The sequence below is a fragment of the Bombus affinis genome, chromosome 14, assembly GCF_024516045.1.
Source record: "Bombus affinis isolate iyBomAffi1 chromosome 14, iyBomAffi1.2, whole genome shotgun sequence".
Taxonomy (NCBI): domain Eukaryota; kingdom Metazoa; phylum Arthropoda; class Insecta; order Hymenoptera; family Apidae; genus Bombus; species Bombus affinis.
The window spans coordinates 34332-55382 of NC_066357.1; the positions used below are offsets into that span (position 1 = coordinate 34332).

The following is a 21051-nucleotide window of genomic DNA, read 5'->3' on the forward strand; positions in this document are numbered from 1 at the left end:
GTATGGAGATTATTTACCTCTTCGGTTGTAATCATGGAGTCTTCCGTGGACTCCAGAATTGAGAATCTATTGTAGGTAGTCACTTGGCTGGCTGATGGTTTGGTTTGAATCTTGTTTACATTTGTCTTGGTCGGTTCGAGCTTTCGTTTTTTCGTGTGGTGGTCATTTACCAGGATAGTTGCGTTGCCCTCTTGCCACGGGGGAGGAAACATGGCGGTGTTATAATTTTGCTCCGGGGAGCCTGTTGGAAATGATAGAGCCATCATCGAGCTAGTTAGTTCAGTGTGAAAGAACTAGTCGAGAGGCTGTTAACCCCTGGCTAGGTTAGTTGGATTTGCTTTCGTCAGCTGAGCGTCACGTGGAGTTTTGTGAACTTCACAGGGCACTGGACACACGTCTGCACGTCTCGGCACTCAGCAGCAACTGGATGGTACTTGCTATTTTGTGGACTTTGCCGGGCACGTCTGCACGCCTCGGCGCTCACGAACGAACTACAGTTCAAACTAGCAGCAACTACTTCCAGTTGTCAGCAGTATATGTGCCTCCGCGACACAAAATAACAACACAAATGTGGGAAGAATACTTCCAGGACCTAGGGGACAAGTACATCGCAGCGGGAGACTACAACTCAAAGCAAACGCTTTGGGGGTCAAGAAACATTACACCTCGAGGTAGAACACTGGAAAAATACATTAGAAATAATAACCTCAATATATTATCCACAGGAACACCGACACATTGGCCGACTGACCTGAACAAAAAACCAGATCTTCTGGACTTTGGAGTTACAAGGGGACTAAACACAAATAAACTAAAAATAACACCCAACCTCGAGCTCAGCTCCGATCATACACCCATAATAATTGAATACAGAAACAAACCAATACACTATAGCAAACCAGAAACACTATGCAATAAAACCACCAAATGGCAAACTTTCAAAGAAATAATAGAAAGCAAAATAAACTGCAACATCCCGTTAAAAACTCCTGAACACATAGAACAGGCAGTAGCAACATTGACAGCAACTATTCAAGAAGCAGCAAGGACAACCACTACACCCGAACCAACCAGCAGACAAACAATAACAATCCCGCAAGAAATACTCGACAAAATCAAAAAAAAAAGAAAAGCAAAAGCAAAATGGCAAAAATACAGAACCCGAGAAAACAAAAAACAATTAAACAAACTTGCAAAGGAAATAAAAAACAAAATAAAGGAGCACAACGATAACGAATTCGCAAAGTTCATAGGGACACTCTCCACACACGAGAACACCAACTATTCACTATGGAAAGCCACGAAAAAAATAAGGAAGCCAATAATACCCGTCCCGGCAATCAGAAAAGCAGATAACACATGGGCAAGGAGCAACGAAGAACAAGCTGAAGAATTCTCCAACCACCTCTGCAACACATTCACACCACACATTATCAACAACAGCAACCTCAAAAGTCATACGGAGGAGGATCCACAAACCACTACTACCACAGCCGACAAGGAATACACCATACCTAAAACATCGGCACAAGAAATTAGAAACATAATTGATAAAACAAAAAACAACAAAGCGCCAGGAATCGACCTAATCAATGGTAAAATCTTGAAAAACCTTCCGCCAAAAGCAATAAGACTAATGACAATAATATTCAATGCAATTCTAAGAATTCAATACTTCCCCAAACCATGGAAATTAGCACAGATCAAAATGTTACATAAACCAGGCAAAGACCCGCACTAAACTGCATCTTACAGACCAATATATCACTGCTTCCAGTATTTTCCAAAATACTGGAAAAAATAATATATTGCCGGATAAAAACAATAATAGAGACAAAGAAACTAATACCGGATCACCAATTTGGTTTCAGAAACAAACACTCCACGATAGAGCAAATGCACAGGCTTATAAACGAAATAATAGTAGCACTAGAAAACAAGGAATACTGCACAGCCCTCTTTATAGACATAGAGAAAGCATTCGATAAAATTAACCATGAAAGTCTACTACAAACAATTAGGAAACAATTCCCGGAGCAAATCCACCACTTAATAAAATCCTACCTAAGCAGCAGAACCTTCGTAATAAAAATGAAGGACACACATTCTCAAGTTAAAGACATCAAGGCCGGGGTACCACAAGGAAGCGTCCTAGGCCCAATACTATACACATTATACACGGCGAACATACCAACAACTACCAACAGCACAGTATTGACATTCGCGGACGACACAGCTATACTAGTCAGGCATACTAACCCAGAAACGGCAGTCAAAATACTACAAGAACATATCGTAAAAATAGAAAATTGGCTACAAGAAAAACAAATAAAAGCAAACCCCAATAAATGCAACCATATTACATTCACGCTACGGAAAAAGATACCACCAAACATCCTATTGAACGGCACGCATATAACGCAAACAAAGCATGTCAAATACCTAGGACTCCACTTAGATCAAAAACTTACCTGGAAACTACACATCAAATCAATAGTAGAAAAAATACAGAAAACAATGAGACAAATGCATTGGCTAACAAGCCGAAAATCCAAACTAAGCACAGAAAACAAATTAAAAATATATAAAACGATCATAAAACCAATCTGGACGTACGGAATACCACTATGGGGGACGGCAGCAATGAGCCATATAAACAAAATAGAGGTAATACAGGCTAAAATCCTCAGAACAATAGTAAACGTCCTTGGTACGTCAGAAACGAAGATATACGAAGGGACCTGGGAATGCCAACGGTCAAGGATGAAATCAGCAGATACTCCGAGAAATACAAATCAAGAATAGCAAGACACATAAACTGGCTAGCTGCGGAAACATACAAAATCATAAATATGGACAGAAGACTAAAAAGGAAGCACCCAGCAGACCTTATAAAGGACATACCCTAACAAACACGAGGATGGTACCCCGCTGGGGGTAGCCACCAACATGCTAATTTAACCGCTAAAAAATTCCATCAAATGTCCAAATTGGACAAATTGTGAATTTAAATAAATAAATAAAAAAATATATATATATATGTATTAATTTGAACGATTGGTATATATTTCAGAACATATGACAAAATGTAAAATACCAAGTTTCTACTCTGACTATTGTGGAAACTTTTTGTTAAGAAATAAGTAATGCAGAATTTTACAATTGATCTTCCAATGAAAACATCGTATCAAATGTTAGATTCTATTTAGTCGTCGACGAGAAGGTAGCATTAACTGACGTTTAATGCAACTGGCAATAAGCTCCTCTTTCAGCTAACCTGCTATGTGCGGGAATACTGGCACTGAAGAGGATTAAAGTTGTTCGAAAGTAAATTTATAATATGTAAAGATTTATTCAAATCTTACTCTATTTCGATATTGACAATTGACTGGCAGACTGACGGATATAAAATTCTTCGGTTGACAAAATGATAACTAACTCTTCTATAGACAAAATGATAGCTAACACTTCGAATGGTAATTATTCGGTTGACGAATGATAATTAATTAATTATATTCGATAGACGAACGATAATAATTATTATTGTATACTCGATAGATAGACGGTAATTATTGTTACTGACTTCTCTGGGTCGCTTCATTTACTTATATCTGTCGGAGATGAATAAACATCGGGGTCTTTCTTTAGAAAATGTTTGGGAAGATCCTCAACGTTTGTTCAACTGCCGACTTTGTTTACAATTTAAATTGTCTTAATATCGTTATAAAAACACAATTAGGTAAACGTAAAAACATAGTTAGATAAGTTTTCGCAAAATATAGCTTTTAGCGGCTTTAACTGTCTTTCACTTCAAATACTGTAAACACGGTTTCAAATAAACGTTTTAAATTACCTTGATTTGAAAGAAATTATTAATTTTACTTTCACCCTACGGATCGCGCGTGCGCGGGACGTGACATCAAATAGTCTGGAAACAAGAAGCAGTCCACGAGAATCATCATCGAACGAATTTGTCAGAAAATATTTTTATACAAATTCATAAAGGATAATAAAAAACAATCGATCGATAAAAAATCACTCATACGGTTTATATTTTTACAGACAATCTCACTCTACTTGTACAAATCTGTAAAGTATGTAAATATGATGCACAATGAAAAGTATACTGTTATTGAAATATTTGAATGCGTACGGCTAAACTTGGGCTTTTTTTAAAGAAAATTGAGATATATCTCCAACTTTTCTCTCTTTCAATTATTATTACTATTTCTGTAAACTGACATCAGTTTCATATTATATCGTCCCTTCCTTGTATTACCACGCGTAAAATCAGTTCAGAATGAAATCGCGATTTGTCCATGGTCCTGTGACATCGGTTCCTTATTCCTGTAATGTACGCTGGGTCATTCTTCAGATGAATCGTTCTCCCGTACGTTTCCCACGAATGTTTCACTCGCCACCAAATCAGAGAACCTTGTTTCTCAGACGACCTAGGCCCTCTATTTCTGTTTCTAGAACATCCCCGCGCTAAAAACATATTTAATAAAAAGTGTATAAATATCGTACAAACGTAAAGTTAATCGTTTCAGTATGGCTGTCGTCGACGAGCAATATTAAAATTCTAGTTAAGAATTTGAGATGCGGAATTGGTTATTTACGACTCAATTTCATATTACGAGTATATTTTCGCTTTCTTACTTTTACTACGTTCGAGGGGAAAGATTTATTCAAATATATCCATACTTGAATGCTTGATATCGTAAAAAGGATCATCGATTGATTAGCGAGCTACCTGTAAATATTCAGGTGGTTTGCGGGCAAATCCCACGCCGGCTGGCGTGCCTGTTAAAATCACGTCTCCTGGTAATAACGTCATAAATCTGAAACACACGATTATGTAATAAGATCCTTGAAAGAAACACAAGTATTCGATAGACCAATTAAGTTAACAAATTTTGAACAGTAAAATTAGCATATTACACAAAATAATACAGCTATAGTAGATGTTCTTGACTAGTACATACTGTGAAATATATGCGACGATTTCGTGAGGTTTAAAAATCAACTCGCTTGTGTTTCCATCTTGCTTAATATCACCATTCACCCACGTCTTGACTGAAAGATTGTTAATGTCACAAATGGCTTCTTTGGTAACAATAGCTGGTCCCATGGGGCAGAATGTGTCCATAGCTTTACCAAGTAAAAACTGACCGCCATTTCTCTTTGATTTTTGCCAATCTCGCGCTGTGATATCCTGCGCTATCGTATAACCAAAAATACATTCTTCTCCCTCGTCTTTGTTCAATGCCTTGCACTTTTTGCCGATTACTATCACCAGCTCGGCCTCCCAGTCAACTTTCTATAAAAATAATCACCAGTGAAATAAATAAATGTGGGACAACATTGTGTTTAGTATTTTACATAACAGCATCAGATGGTTGTTAGGTAAACAATCACGATTAGATAAGAATCAGTATCATTTCTGCATGGACTTGATAGTTTTCTAATTGTTTGTTCATTATACAATCACCAACGGTGCTCATATCGATCATTTCGTCTTTCTTCATTCGAAACATTCAAAAATCAATTTTATCCATTACTATCTTATATATATATATATATATATATGTCGGAGATGTAGAGACATCGAGCCTTTCTTTTGGAAGATTTCTCAATACTTGGGCTCGGGGTGACATAACTGGTCGCCGAACGTAGCCACGGTCACGGGATGAACGAAATGTTTTACAAAGGAGGTTCCAGTGTTAAGGGATACGCTGTATAAACAATCAAGTCTTGATCAGGAGCAATGCTGGTTTATGTGGAACTGCCTAGTTACGGCGCTTGGGAATTTGTTGATATTCCCGATCGATATGTATTTGATATATGTAACCGTATTTGTCATTTATTTTGCAATCTCCTTGGAGAGTTTACTGTCATCGTCTTGGAGTCAGTCTTAGAGAAACCCTGTGCCTGAGTGAACGTGTCAGTGTGCTATCAAAAATATATTAAAACGTACAGAAAGTTTCCCGTTGACCGTGGATTCGTTACAGAACCCAAGAATATTATTTAAAGCATTTGTTTACTTATTGTTTGTTATCTTAGTTAACCGTTAAACTAATTATTTATCAAACTTTGTAAAGAAATATAATTTTATGAAAATACAACCTTTATTGAACATCATGATGGCAAATGCTAACGAAGAATTGTCTCGCGCTCGAAATCCAAACGACAATTCGACATATATATATATATATATATATATATATATATATATATATATATATATATATATAATTATATATATTATTATATATATATATAATATTATATATATATATAATTGTAATGCAGACCAATATTTAAATTATATACTTCCTCATGAATGTAGTAACTATTCTTGTGCATCAAGTAATTCGATTAATAAGGTAGGTAAAATAAAGTAAGTAAAAATCTTTTATGATTAATCGATAAACCGATATTTTCTTTTTTCACGTGAATTGTTCTATAATTACTTCGAAAGTTTAATTTTATTACGCGATCATCTGGACTATTATAAATATAGAAACGATCACGGCTACCCAACAATAATGTAGATTCGGTAATGTGTTTCCTTCGTCGTTCCTGAACCTACCTCCGAGATCGACGGAAGCATGATGTTATCGCGCGGTCCAATAATATTGCTAGGGAATTTGCTGAAAATTACAGGGGATTCCGGGGGCGATACTCCCTGTTCTTCGCAATGGCCACTATAATTTAGACCAACGCACGCCAACTTGTCCATCTTTGTAACTGGTGCCAAGAAAGTCACATCTGTTTCTGGTATCACGCTGCGTCCTTCTGCCACTATTCTGCAATAGTTAAACTAATGTTCAGCATGTAGATACGTTTGGGAATCATTTTCTGATGGCAGAATTGGGCTATGTTCTAATTAGGTTACCTTTCTATCAAATTATGATCAAATTTATTATTTATTTCTAATTTTCCTCCTTTCCCTTTCTTAAAAAAAATTTAAAGAAGAAATGCCCTCGGTTGTTGATATTTATTACTATTTCTAAATGAAATTTCGTGCAACTAAACTTACAAGTGCTAAAGTAAACGGCATTTACGTTAATTTCGAAATAGATAAACATTTATCATAATTTCTAAAGGCACCAGACCATAAAAATATTAATTGACTATATACCTCCAGAATAAGAGATCAATAAGATGGAATAAGAGATCAATGGCATAGATTATAGATCATCGAGTTTCATTAGATATCCGTTACTCGAACGATATTTTGCTCAACTCTACCTGCGTATGACTAACATCAAACGTCACATTGCTTTACATACATTATCTTTTTATACTGTAACTTATACCTGTAACCGATTAAAGAAAAAGATCAAGAATAATTTCTCAGATTAGCTTAAGCAACCTCATCGTCTACCTGCACATCTATGGATATAGAAATTATTTAATAGTGTACATAGTTTCGGTTGTAAAGACTGGCTTATCAATGACTGAATTATATCAATACAGGTACGTAATTAATCATTGCGCAATTACTATTTCGACTATATATTTTTTGTAACATTAACAAGTTATAAGAATAGAAAAAAGGTGCACATTAAAAAAAGTAAGAAAAGATAAGATAAGACGTGATATATTTCAATACCTCCTTGATTTCAATTGATTTTCAAACATGTTGTCGGGAGTATGATTCCTGTCCGTACATTGAATAAAAAAGAAAAGAAAAGAAAAGGATAAAATAAAATAAAATAAAACGAAACAAAACAGGCTCAAAAAGAAAATAATTTTGGTCATTTTTGCCTCTTTGTTTATTTGTCTGTTGGTATTATCATCACGTAGTGGCTACTGAATGGAGTACTTTTAATGGAGTTCTCTTTGTTATACAACTGACATCTTAGTTCTTAGTTATTGCATTCGTAAAAATTCATCTGCGAAAAGCTGATATTATATGAATAAGTGTTCGTAGCTCTCACACGGCTAAGCTAGCAAGTTGAATTTCTTTCTTATCCCTCTTTGTTTACAAGTTGAAACATAAGACACATGAACATATCGCAGCATAAACACATTTATTATTATAGGTATGGTTATATCCATAAGTAAACATAATCCGAACCTAACCCAAACCTAACCCACATCAAGATAACCCACATCAAGAAATAGTATCCCGGAAGGTAAAGTCGAAGAATGAATCGAAGAAAGTAAAGTTTTATGTTCGTAATATATATAGGAAATAAAATTACACCTCGCTTTAGGTAGCACAAAATTATGACCTTTTTAGTGTCACTTAATAGTTTTCAGTTTGTTGTTGAGTGCCGAAGCATGCAAACGTGTGTCTAGTGCCCTATGAAGTTCTCAAAACAACACGTGACGCCCATCTTTCGAAAGCGAATCTAACAAACCTAGCCAAGTGTTCCCATGTGTTAGTGGAAAATCCAACGCTACTAATCTCTGACCCGAATCACAGCCACTCGACTAGTTATTTCAAATTGAATTAACTAGCTCGATGATGACCCAAACATCTCAAACAGGCTCTCCGGAGCTAAGCTATAACAGCGCCGCTCTTCTTCCCCCGTGGCAAAGGGGCAATACATCACTCTTTGCAAACGACCCGCAAACGAAAAAACGCAAGCTGGAAGCAATCAAGATTAATGTGAACAAGAGTCGAACTAAACCACCAGCAAGCCAAGTTTTTTTTCTTATTTATTTATTGAAATTCACAATTTGCCCAATTTGGACATTTGGTGGAATTTTTTAACAGTTATATTAGCATGTGGGTGGCTACCCCCAGCGGTGTACCATCCTCGTGTTTGCTAGGTTAAATCCTTTATAAGGTCTGCTGGGTGCTTCCTTTTTAGTCTTCTGTCCATGTATATGGTTTTGTACGTTTTCGCAGCTAGCCGATTTGGGTGTGTTGCTATTCTTGATTTGTATTTTTCTGAGTATCTGCTAATTTCTTCCTTGACCGTTGGAATTCCCAGGTCCCTCCGTATGTCTTCGTTTCTGACGTACCAAGGTCCGTTTACTATTGTTCTGAGGATTTTAGCCTGTATTACCTCTATTTTGTTTATATGGCTCATTACTGCCGTCCCCCATAGTGGTATTCCATACGTCCAGATTGGTTTTATGATCGTTTTATATATTTTTAATTTGTTTTCTGTACTTAGTTTGGATTTTCGGCTTGTTAGCCAATGCATTTGTCTCATTGTTTTCTGTATTTTTTCTACTATTGATTTGATGTGTAGTTTCCAGGTAAGTTTTTGATCTAAGTGGAGTCCTAGGTATTTGACATGCTTTGTTTGCGTTATATGCGTGCCGTTCAATAGGATGTTTGGTGGTATCTTTTTCCGTAGCGTGAATGTAATATGGTTGCATTTATTGGGGTTTGCTTTTATTTGTTTTTCTTGTAGCCAATTTTCTATTTTTACGATATGTTCTTGTAGTATTTTGACTGCCGTTTCTGGGTTAGTATGCCTGACTAGTATAGCTGTGTCGTCCGCGAATGTCAATACTGTGCTGTTGGTAGTTGTTGGTATGTTCGCCGTGTATAATGTGTATAGTATTGGGCCTAGGACGCTTCCTTGTGGTACCCCGGCCTTGATGTCTTTAACTTGAGAATGTGTGTCCTTCATTTTTATTACGAAGGTTTTGCTGCTTAGGTAGGATTTTATTAAGTGGTGGACTTGCTCCGGGAATTGTTTCCTAATTGTTTGTAGTAGACTTTCATGGTTAATTTTATCGAATGCTTTCTCTATGTCTATAAAGAGGGCTGTGCAGTATTCCTTGTTTTCTAGTGCTACTATTATTTCGTTTATAAGCCTGTGCATTTGCTCTATCGTGGATTGTTTGTTTCTGAAACCAAATTGGTGATCCGGTATTAGTTTCTTTGTCTCTATTATTGTTTTTATCCGGCAATATATTATTTTTTCCAGTATTTTGGAAAATACTGGAAGCAGTGATATATTGGTCTGTAAGATGCAGTTTAGTGCGGGTCTTTGCCTGGTTTATGTAACATTTTGATCTGTGCTAATTTCCATGGTTTGGGGAAGTATTGAATTCTTAGAATTGCATTGAATATTATTGTCATTAGTCTTATTGCTTTTGGCGGAAGGTTTTTCAAGATTTTACCATTGATTAGGTCGATTCCTGGCGCTTTGTTGTTTTTTGTTTTATCAATTATGTTTCTAATTTCTTGTGCCGATGTTTTAGGTATGGTGTATTCCTTGTCGGCTGTGGTAGTAGTGGTTTGTGGATCCTCCTCCGTATGACTTTTGAGGTTGCTGTTGTTGATAATGTGTGGTGTGAATGTGTTGCAGAGGTGGTTGGAGAATTCTTCAGCTTGTTCTTCGTTGCTCCTTGCCCATGTGTTATCTGCTTTTCTGATTGCCGGGACGGGTATTATTGGCTTCCTTATTTTTTTCGTGGCTTTCCATAGTGAATAGTTGGTGTTCTCGTGTGTGGAGAGTGTCCCTATGAACTTTGCGAATTCGTTATCGTTGTGCTCCTTTATTTTGTTTTTTATTTCCTTTGCAAGTTTGTTTAATTGTTTTTTGTTTTCTCGGGTTCTGTATTTTTGCCATTTTGCTTTTGCTTTTCTTTTTTCTTTGATTTTGTCGAGTATTTCTTGCGGGATTGTTATTGTTTGTCTGCTGGTTGGTTCGGGTGTAGTGGTTGTCCTTGCTGCTTCTTGAATAGTTGCTGTCAATGTTGCTACTGCCTGTTCTATGTGTTCAGGAGTTTTTAACGGGATGTTGCAGTTTATTTTGCTTTCTATTATTTCTTTGAAAGTTTGCCATTTGGTGGTTTTATTGCATAGTGTTTCTGGTTTGCTATAGTGTATTGGTTTGTTTCTGTATTCAATTATTATGGGTGTATGATCGGAGCTGAGCTCGAGGTTGGGTGTTATTTTTAGTTTATTTGTGTTTAGTCTCCTTGTAACTCCAAAGTCCAGAAGATCTGGTTTTTTGTTCAGGTCAGTCGGCCAATGTGTCGGTGTTCCTGTGGATAATATATTGAGGTTATTATTTCTAATGTATTTTTCCAGTGTTCTACCTCGAGGTGTAATGTTTCTTGACCCCCAAAGCGTTTGCTTTGAGTTGTAGTCTCCCGCTGCAATGTACTTGTCCCCTAGGTCCTGGAAGTATTCTTCCCACATTTGTGTTGTTATTTTGTGTCGCGGAGGCACATATACTGCTGACAACTGGAAGTAGTTGCTGCTAGTTTGAACTGTAACAGTGGTTGCTTGTAAATATTCTTTGTTAACTTGGCTGTGTAGATAATGTTTGATATCGTTTCTGACTATCACTGCTGTCCCTCCGTGAGCTTTTCCTGAGGGGTGTTTGGTATCATATATGGTGTAGTATGGTATTTTCAAGTAGCTTTTTGTAGTGAAGTGTGTTTCTGAGACAAGTAGTATGTCTATATTGTTATTGTATATGAATGTTTTAATTTCATTGGCTCCTTGTTATAGCCCGTTTGAGTTCCAGGCTGCTATTTTTAGAGTGTCCGTTTTTTATTTTTTGCTTAGCAGGTTTGTAATTAGTTGTAGCATGACTGTGATTTGTTGGGTTTGCTGTCTGAGTACTGCGTTTTGTTCGCTTATCATTCTGGTTAGCATTTCGGTGTTCTTTATGGATTGTTTGAGCAGTTCTTTGATTTCTGCAGTGTCGTTGTTACTATTGTTGTGGTATTGGTTGTCTGTGTGTGTCGATTGACTGGTTACTTGAGCGTAGCTTAGACTACCAATGGTGTTGGTGCTGATGGGTTTGGTGTTTGTTGCGTGCTCTGTATTTGGTATTATCTCGGGTTTTGTGCTGTCCTGTTGGGCTTGTATGTTAGTGATTGTCCTGCTTCGTAGGGGCGGGAACAGTTTGCGTTGTAATTGTTTCCTAGCTTCGCAACCTTTATAACTGGCTGGGTGTTTTCCGTTGCAGTTGTAGCATCTAACCTCCTCTATTTTTCCCGTGGATGGGCAGTCTATCGTAAGATGATTTTTTGCGCATTTAACGCATGCCGGGGTTCTATTGCAATAACTTTTTGTGTGGCCGTATTGCTGGCACCTTATGCATTGTGGGATATCTTTTTTATGTCTAGGTGGCTCCACTTTTACTATTGTGTTTAGTAATTTTTCTATATCGTATATGTCTTTGTTGTTGTTTCTAGGTTCTAGTTCGACTAGGAATAGCGGTAATGGTTGTTTGGTATCGTACTTGTTAATGTTGTTAATTGACCTTACCTGGTGTCCGATTTTTGCAAGTTCTTCGCTTATTTTGTCGGTATTTGTTTTTGGGTGTAATCCCCTGATTACTGCTTTGTAGCTTTTGTCGGTTTTGAGCTGGAAGGTGTGATACGCTGCGTTTTTTTCCTTTAGTGATCTTGTAATTTTTCTGAATGTTTCTAGAGTGTTGGTTTGCACTTTCACCTGGTCTATTTTTATCTGTTTAATAACAATAGTTATCTATCCCTGCAGTGTTGTTTAGTAGTTCGATGAGGGGGTCAATTATTTTCGCATCTATATATATTGGTGGTGGTTTAGGAATGCGGTTTGTCGGACTTTCCGTTGGGTCCGCTGCTGCCTCTTCTGGCAGTGCGCTGAATGGATTATGCCGTTTGATATCTTGAAGCCATTGTTTTTTTTCAAGTGTTTCAGTTTTCCTCGCGCTTGCAAACGGGGTTACCTTGCGTTTTTTGCTGGAAGTTGCCACCGTCCAGCTTTCTTCGTGGTGTATTGGTTCATTGTCCTCTCCGTAGGATTGTGTTGTTTCCATGTTATCGTCTTTTTTCTCTACATATGTAGAGTCTGTAGCTCTATTTATAAAATATGTGTCTCCTGAGTTGGTTATTTTTATTGGTGGAATCTGCATGATTCCACGTTTTGTCAATGGGCGTTTACTTTGACGCTTTCTCTTCCCTCTTGCCGCACTTTCACTGGAGCACTGTTTCGCACGTTCGTTTAGGTCGCCTGCACAGGCGGAACTACTAGCCAAGTGACCACCTACAACAGGTTCTCAATACTTGAGACTACAGAAGACTCAATGGACACAACCGAAACGATAAATAAACTATATACCCAGAGAATTCCCCCTCCCCCGCCAATCTTCATTGACGATGTCATCGACATTCAAACAATGATAAAGTCTATCGAGAGAGATATCAACAAAGAGGACTACAAGTTAAAAATTAATAATGACCACGTAAAAATTCTGTCGACCAACCCAGACGCCTATAGAAAATTAACTAAGTTGCTAAAAACCTTGAATGCAAACTTCCACACATACCAGCTCAAGCAAGAAAGACCTTTTCGTGTGGTGCTACGCAATATCCACCACTCAGCCAATCTAGACAAGCTAAAGTTGGAACTTTTAAAGCATGGCCACGAAGTAACTAACATTAGCAACATTAGGCATAGAATCACGAAAAACCCACTATCCTTATTCTTTATTGATATAAAGCAAAAACAAAACAATAAAGAAATTTACAATCTCAATCGTTTAATGAACTCAATAGTAAAGATCGAACCATCTTTTGTAAAGAAAGATAGTGCAATGCAGAAGGTGCCAAAGGTACGGCCACACGCAGAAATACTGCAACCATAATTTTCGATGCGTTAAATGTGCAGGTAGTCACTCCACTGACCAATGCACTAAATCCCCAGAAAGCCCCGCGAAGGAGAGCATCTTGCGAACTACAAAGGATGCTTAGTCTATAAAACACTGCACAATAATAAGTACCCTAAACCCAGAGCCAAGGAGATAACCAACTAAGAACCCAGACCCCAAAAATACTCCCCATCATCAATCTCCTATGCCCAGGCAGTACAAGGAAATATAAACAATACGAAAACCCACAGCGGCCACTCAGAAAATAGTGTCCCCACCTCACAAAACGCAGACAACTTCAGAACGCAGAAAAACTAATAGAGAAACAAACAGAACAAATTAATAACTTACATTCACTACTTACACTCTTCATGGATAAATTAATACGCACAGAAGCACAATAAAACCAATGCGAATAGCTCTGTGGAACGCCAACGGTCTAGCTCCGCACAAATTTGAACTAGAGCTCTTCTTAAAACAACAGCAAATCGACGTAATGCTTATATCTGAAACCCACTTCACCGACAAAAATTATCTCAAAATAAACGGCTATAACTTCTACCATACCCAACATTCCAGTGGAAAGGCCGACGGCGGAACCGGAATCATTATCAAATCCAGCATTAAGCATTACGAGCTTACCCGAGCTACCCAATCATTAGATTCAACTAGAATCAACTATATAAATTATTATAAACCATGTCATTGTACCACGCCAAATGAAGTTACTGAAAATTCTCAACAAGAATTGATTGTAAATATTCTAACAAATAAAAAGAAAAACAATAGTTTTCGACGATCTTCGACATGAGGGGGATCAATTCTTTGCGCTTATCGCGTCGATCTATGGGCGAGCCGCCGCCACCACCGCCACCGTCGGGCTCCCCAACACGCGACCAGCTAATCATATCTCGCGGACATATCTCAGTTTTATTAATTTTTGGTTCAATATGATTGAAACGTTTTTTGTTATTCTATTAGTTCAGTTATATTTCTGTATACTGTGTATTTTTTTTAGCTTTTAATATTGAAAATTAAGATAGAAAAAGGTATGTAAAAAAAAATTATCTCTGATTGGTATAAAACAAATATTTAGGAATGCGCTACTAGCACAAGAGGTGAACTCACTGCAATCACGGGTGGAACTGAGACTCTATTTTTCGCGACAAGTCGAATCCTCAGTTTCTATACGGAATACGGAATACGGAATACGGATACGCATGCAACGATGGTACGCAACGGTTGTATGCAACCGTTACGCAGCTTTAGCGTAACAACTATCGTCACATGCAAGTTAAATCTCCACATGCAAGTTGAATCTCCACATGCTGTTGTCTATAATGTCAAGTGTTGCAAGATCAATCAGTCAGTAAGATAGCGCCTTCTTGTGTCGTCTGCCTTGTGATAGAAAGGGACAATGGGCAAACTCAGCAATACGATAAGACGAATGTGGAATATAAACAAATGAAGATTGATCCTCGCTAATTATAGGGAAAGATTAGCAGCGTTCGCACAATATACTGTTATCGTCCTTAATTATTCAGAACGAAATATACCTTGTTACTTCACAGAGCGCAATGATACGCATAATTATTTTCCAACAATTCCTCGATTGGTGAACATATTAATGTGTTACGTCCTCGCCGATTTAAATACATATTTGGCTATGTTGTAGAAAATTGAACAACCCTTTTTATGCATATCACCGGCGGTCTCATCTCATATCTCTCGAGCTATTCGTATAAACCTGTCGGTACCATTACAGTGAACCCTGCTAATAGTTTTGTGGCTATAGCAGCGATGTGCCGGTATCGATTACCAGCTGCCAGATAAAATAACACGTAACCCGAACGTAATTCTTATCTTATATTTATAGTTTATATAGGTTTAGTCTAGGTGTCGTTTTATTCGGTCGGCAACCAATAGTAACGCTGTCACAGACGTACAAAAACTATAAACAGAATTGAATTTGCTCAAACCGGCAATTTTTTGCGAATATCTCGGAGATTAAGCGAGATAGGAGCGTTATAGGAGAAAATTGAATTTTACAACATATCCCCAAAAATCATCGACATCAGAGGGTAGTCAGTGTCTTTCTTTTTCATTGAATTCCATTTCATTGAATTTCATTGAATTTCACAATTCAAATGCATACAGAATAAACTATACAATAGTTTAAGAATAAAGATTAAGATCCATGAAGACGTCACACATCAACTAGTATTTCCTTGAAATAACGACCCTAATTTTCAGACTCCGCCATCTCGTGGATATTAATTTTGCTTAATAAAAGAAAAGCTAAAGAGACAGGCATAGTATAATCACGTAAGATCACGGATAATCACAAAAGATCAGAAACTATTCGAAGTTTTACAATTTTTACGGCCATACATGCCTAGCAGCGACTTCATTTATATACAGAATTGACGATAATAACAGAAGTTTAATTATAACGCCGAAAATCCAAATTTCATAGTATTCTAAATTTTATAGTATTGTTTGAAGTTTATTTATAGATTTTTATGATAATACAGTTTATCGGTGAAAATAGAGCAACATTTTACAATAAAAATTAGCGATGTAATTCGGTAGAATTTAGGTACTTTATAATAAATCATATCTACATACATACGTACATACATGCTGTGCGGAATTACATGGCAATTGAAAAAATTACAAAAGCTTATGAAAATTTTAAAAAGTAACAAAAACTAAACAACAGATTACAAAATTATATACTATTCAATATTCAGCACAGCTGTACAATTTCGGGGAACAGATCTTCAACGTTCTTTATATCTTGCCGATAATAGTGAACGAAGAACTTTTTAATTTAAAATTGTTAATTTGTTAATTGTTAATCGCAGATTGTTAATTTTTGTAATATTGTACCTTAAAACTTCCTGACGAGGAACGTTCCGAGAAATCCATATATATGTAAAAACAGAGATATATAGTTCAGTTTAAAGAAACAATCTCCATATGTTCTCTATGCATCCTCCTACAAGAAAACTACGTGAGACTATAAAAACACTGCCTATCGTCCGATTTTAATGATTTTTTAATACATTGTAGAAATCGATATTTTTAATAACATTTTCCTATACATATAAAGAGTGAGTGAACTCGCTTATCTTTTAAGATATTCGCCAAAAACTATCAATACCACTACAGTGTATTTCTGTCAATAGATATACGTCTGTGGTAGCATATGTGTCACTTTAGTTGCCGACCACCGGCCGTTTATGTTATGTTTATAACATGTTATGTTATAAACGAGAGTTAGGCGAGCTTAAAAGGCCCCGTTAAACGTGCATGAGTGTATACGCGAGGTTGCAAAAAGTGTCCATTATAACTCAATTAAAAGCGAATATCATCGTTGATGTATTATTGGATTTGGGTTAGTCTTTTTGTTGTTTATCAAAAATATATCCTCTTTATACTATGCAATCCACATGTAAAAATGTTTCATATCTGCAATACATCAGGATATAAAAGGCTGTCCACAGTTACCGGGAACATCCGTATGTATTAAAAGAAGTATTCCATGTACATGTTGAAACCATTAAATTTAACATACATAAGTATTTAAAAAAGCATTCTATGTATATATTTAAAAAATAAGGCATTTATTTCTAAAGTAATAAAAATTGATTTCTTTGAAGATAGAATACAGAATGTATTCAAAATTTTCAAACATATTCATCTGTAGAATACAAAATTGTAATCTATGTATAAATATATTTCTGAAATATGATGTGTAGAATATAGCTACATTTGTAAAATATAGGTAAAGAATAAATAAGTATGATATGTGAATTATATACAAGTATGAACAATGGGGGATTATTTACACAAACACAGAGAAAAAGGTAGACACTATGGATTAGTTTAATGGTATCTTACAGAAGCTTAATTTAGAGGGGCATAAATGATGTGCAAAGAATCTTTTTCACACTGAATTCTTTCAATGGCACAAACCTTTCTACCATGGTCAACAGGTTCACTTCGTCTTCCCTGGGAACAAAATGATCAGCTATGAAATGGAATGGAATATTGTAATAAAAATCTCATTGTCAAATGTGGTTATTGAAGTACATATTGAAGTATATGCGAGTATATATCTTTCTTTTCTTTCTTTATACCTCGTAATTTGTCAACACCTTTTAACCTAATTCTGGATGTTCTGGAAATTATTTCAAATATTTTTTAATTAATAACCATACGTTCTCTCTCTCTCTCTCTTTTTTTTACAATGTCTTAGAAACTTTTAATTAATCTTCATGTAACATACATACAAAAAGTTCAGTTATCCTACCGAAGATCCATCATAACCTTCTTCTAAGCCAGCTGCGACTTGTTTATCTGTAAATTATCGCGTGTCCCTGAACATGATATCTCTATTTTTTCTTTTCGATATGCTTACATCATTTGTACAGTGTGATAGTTCGTAAAAACGGCTCAATTTATTATTATGGCCTCTTGATTATTTTGAATCGTTCCACACCTACCTTTTGGCTTTTTTCAACATGTCGTCGCCACCTTCCAAAAATTTTTTCATTGTGTTAGGAATTCGCGAGTCCACAGCGGAAACGGCGATTATGTCACCTCCTTGGACAAGTTGCACCCCCAAATGCTGAGGTCCGCCATCTTTGCCGGTGAATTGCACAAACCTATGGAAGATGAAGATAAATATGTGTATAATAATGGATTTATCTATGATTCAAATAATATCCACTAAAGTAATCCTATTTAATCAAACTGTTTACATCTGTTTAATCAATGAAAATAATAAATCCAATAATTAATAATCAATCTATATGCGTGATAAATGTACGTTTAATAATCAATCAAAAAGGCAAATATTCAAATAAACCTATCTAAGTAACAAACTTATCTGAACGATTGCACTTAACTTCTCATAAATAGAAGTAATTCATATCCATAAAATTAACTAATTTATCAATTTTTCTAGGACAAATGCCATTACCTTCTCTTACTTTAAAATTCTTCTAAGTGTGGAAATGTTTTTTTTTGATCTCATAATGAAAAACAATAATACTGGGGTAATATTTTATAACATATAAACAGCACAATTTTTGTGTCGATCTTGGAAAGTTGAACAACGAGAATCGAGACTGATGGATTGTCGGATGATTTGAAGAGGTTGATTAAATAAGAATATTAACTGAATTCTCCAATGAGGTAAATACAGCTCTCAATCAAACATATTTCTTTCTGGATGCAACTTAACCAAATCTATGCGTAAAAGTTATTGATAAATATTTGTTCAACGAAAATGTTATCAATAAACAACGATAAGACGATAACAAATTAATCAATCTCTGAACGTGAATCTTAAATTCGTTCAACATTAATTAAAAATGAACAACATCTCATTTTATTTCCAGCAGATAGTTAGAAACGAACAATATCTCATTTTATTTCCAGTAAACAATTTCGGCAAATATCGCTCCTGTATTTAAAAAAGATTTTAACATAAAATTGTAATAAAATATATATTAATTACGAATTATTTAACGCTAGAAAACACCGAGGCGAAAAATAACTCAAAAAACGTAGTAGAATTAATTATTGTATAATTCCATATATTATACGCTCACTTGCAATTGTATTTTAAAACAGAACATTTTTCACTTTCTTTTATTGCAATCGCAGCAAGTAACTGCATACTCTGGCATTATTGTTTACAATGCAACGTAGAGTCGAATAAATTTCAGGAATTTGTGATGTACATATACCGACGGGGTACAAACAGACGCCATAATTGTGTACCGATAGATGATATCAGGAAGTATTTCACAATCTGGTTTGTTTTTATAACCGAAATATCATACGACTCGAACAAAATGTCCCGCGTGGATCATTGGTGTTTCATGTACAATACGAGGATGGAAAGAAGTCGTCTGAAAGGAACGCGGGCCTGATTGGTTGTTTTTAACAAATTCAATAGAATCTTAAAGTTAAGCACGCGTATTGACCATAAGTGTCATATACAAACAAAATAATAGCATGGCGTGATGCTGAGCGATAGAGAACAGCATCCTAGCTCCTGTACTATCTCGCGAGATTTCTTTCCGAGATCTCTGCAGTATAAGTAGTTTAATAGTGTGTTAAAATGATGTCGATTTATGCAAACGTATCGAATCCCTTCTTGGCATGTGTATATGTACACGCGACTAAGTTCAGCGCGGAAAGCGCCTCGTGAGTGTATAAATTCAGATCTGTTCAGTGCCGATGACATAATTATACACCTAATCGAATGTATTCAGGTGTTTGAATCAAATAAACTATCGTGTTCCTCAGTGAATTGACTCTACACGATTAACCGGTAAACGGTATAGAAATAGATACTAACATGTTTATTGAAACATAAAAATCCGTCTAGTGAAATCAATCTCGTGAACTTTTCTTTACTATTTAGAAGAAAACATACATATTAGAAGAAATAATATATATATATATTATTATCTAAATAGTATCCAAAACACTTAAAACACATCAGTTGTATATAAATTCGTCTTTTATATTTTGGTAAGCTTGTCCCAATTAAACAAGTCATCGAATCAAAGTAAACCATATATCTCGAAGCAAATACATAACAGTGTCTATTAACACCGTGAACCATTTTTGAATGAGCGAATCAATTCGCTTAAAACTAGACGCGTCTAAAAGAGTAAACAGAAAAACATGTAAAGCATAGGTCAATAAAAAATGTCGCGTCAAATTCCATCACTTCAGAGTATTGCTCAAAATGTAATTGTTTTATACAAAAAAGTAAAAAAGAAAAAGAGAATAAAAGAAGCTATTTTAAAGTATTACCAGATTAAAAATTCGATTAAAGTTCTAGTTAGACGTTTCGACTCACCTCATGTTGACCGTGCCACTGATAGAGAAGTTCCTGTTGGTTATGCTAACAGCGAAATGCGAATTGCTTTTCTCGGTGCAGGAGTTTTTAAAGGCCAAGCAGATTCTGCTAATCAAACGCAATTTACAACGGAAAGGCATTTTTCTTATCGATAAAAATCCTTATCGGCTTGATAAAAACACAATGTTGTGAATTTATCCTAGACGTGGAAAGAACGAGGATATCACCAGAGAACAAAAAACTCACCACGAAAGGCGAACTACAACTGAACACATTGCACCACTCTAGCGTTGTCGAGTTATAGCAGGGGAAACCACGTGATCCCGATAAAATGTGATTCACCTTCAAAAGTAACCAACGATCGATTTGATTCTGATTTTGATTCAATAGGCCACGAATTATTAACGTGTTCATTGTACATAAGTTTATGTATATATGTCCTGTCCTAAGAGTTATAATATAGTACCATAATACAACTTTTATTTGAGTAACAATGTTACTCAATTATTTACGTTATTAAAAATTATTTAATCAATGATATTCATTTTATTTTAACTACTCTAAAATATTTAATGCTGATCGCCAGTGACCATC

At 35.8% G+C, this 21051-nt stretch overlaps 1 protein-coding gene and 1 long non-coding RNA gene across 4 annotated transcripts; one reads left to right on the plus strand and one right to left on the minus strand.

The window, feature by feature from the left end:
• Positions 1-4028: 4028 nt before the first annotated feature.
• Positions 4029-20890, minus strand: LOC126924139 (fumarylacetoacetate hydrolase domain-containing protein 2A). Of its 3 annotated transcripts, none has more exons than XM_050738305.1 (7): positions 20458-20890; positions 18080-18241; positions 17550-17585; positions 6593-6809; positions 4986-5320; positions 4754-4841; positions 4029-4488 (listed from the first exon to the last, which is right to left on the minus strand). In XM_050738305.1, the coding sequence occupies exons 1-7, from the start codon at positions 20595-20597 to the stop codon at positions 4426-4428; spliced, it is 1041 nt and encodes a 346-aa protein (XP_050594262.1). In that variant the 5' UTR covers positions 20598-20890; the 3' UTR covers positions 4029-4425. The 3 variants fall into 3 exon arrangements, with proteins under 3 accessions (XP_050594262.1, XP_050594264.1, XP_050594263.1); XM_050738307.1 differs by lacking the exon at positions 20458-20890 and adding an exon at positions 19193-19889; XM_050738306.1 differs by lacking the exon at positions 17550-17585 and having other exon boundaries at positions 20458-20880.
• Positions 20130-20615, plus strand: LOC126924160 (uncharacterized). Its single transcript, XR_007713442.1, has 2 exons — positions 20130-20345; positions 20434-20615. It is a non-coding gene; the product is annotated as an uncharacterized LOC126924160 (long non-coding RNA).
• Positions 20891-21051: the final 161 nt, after the last annotated feature.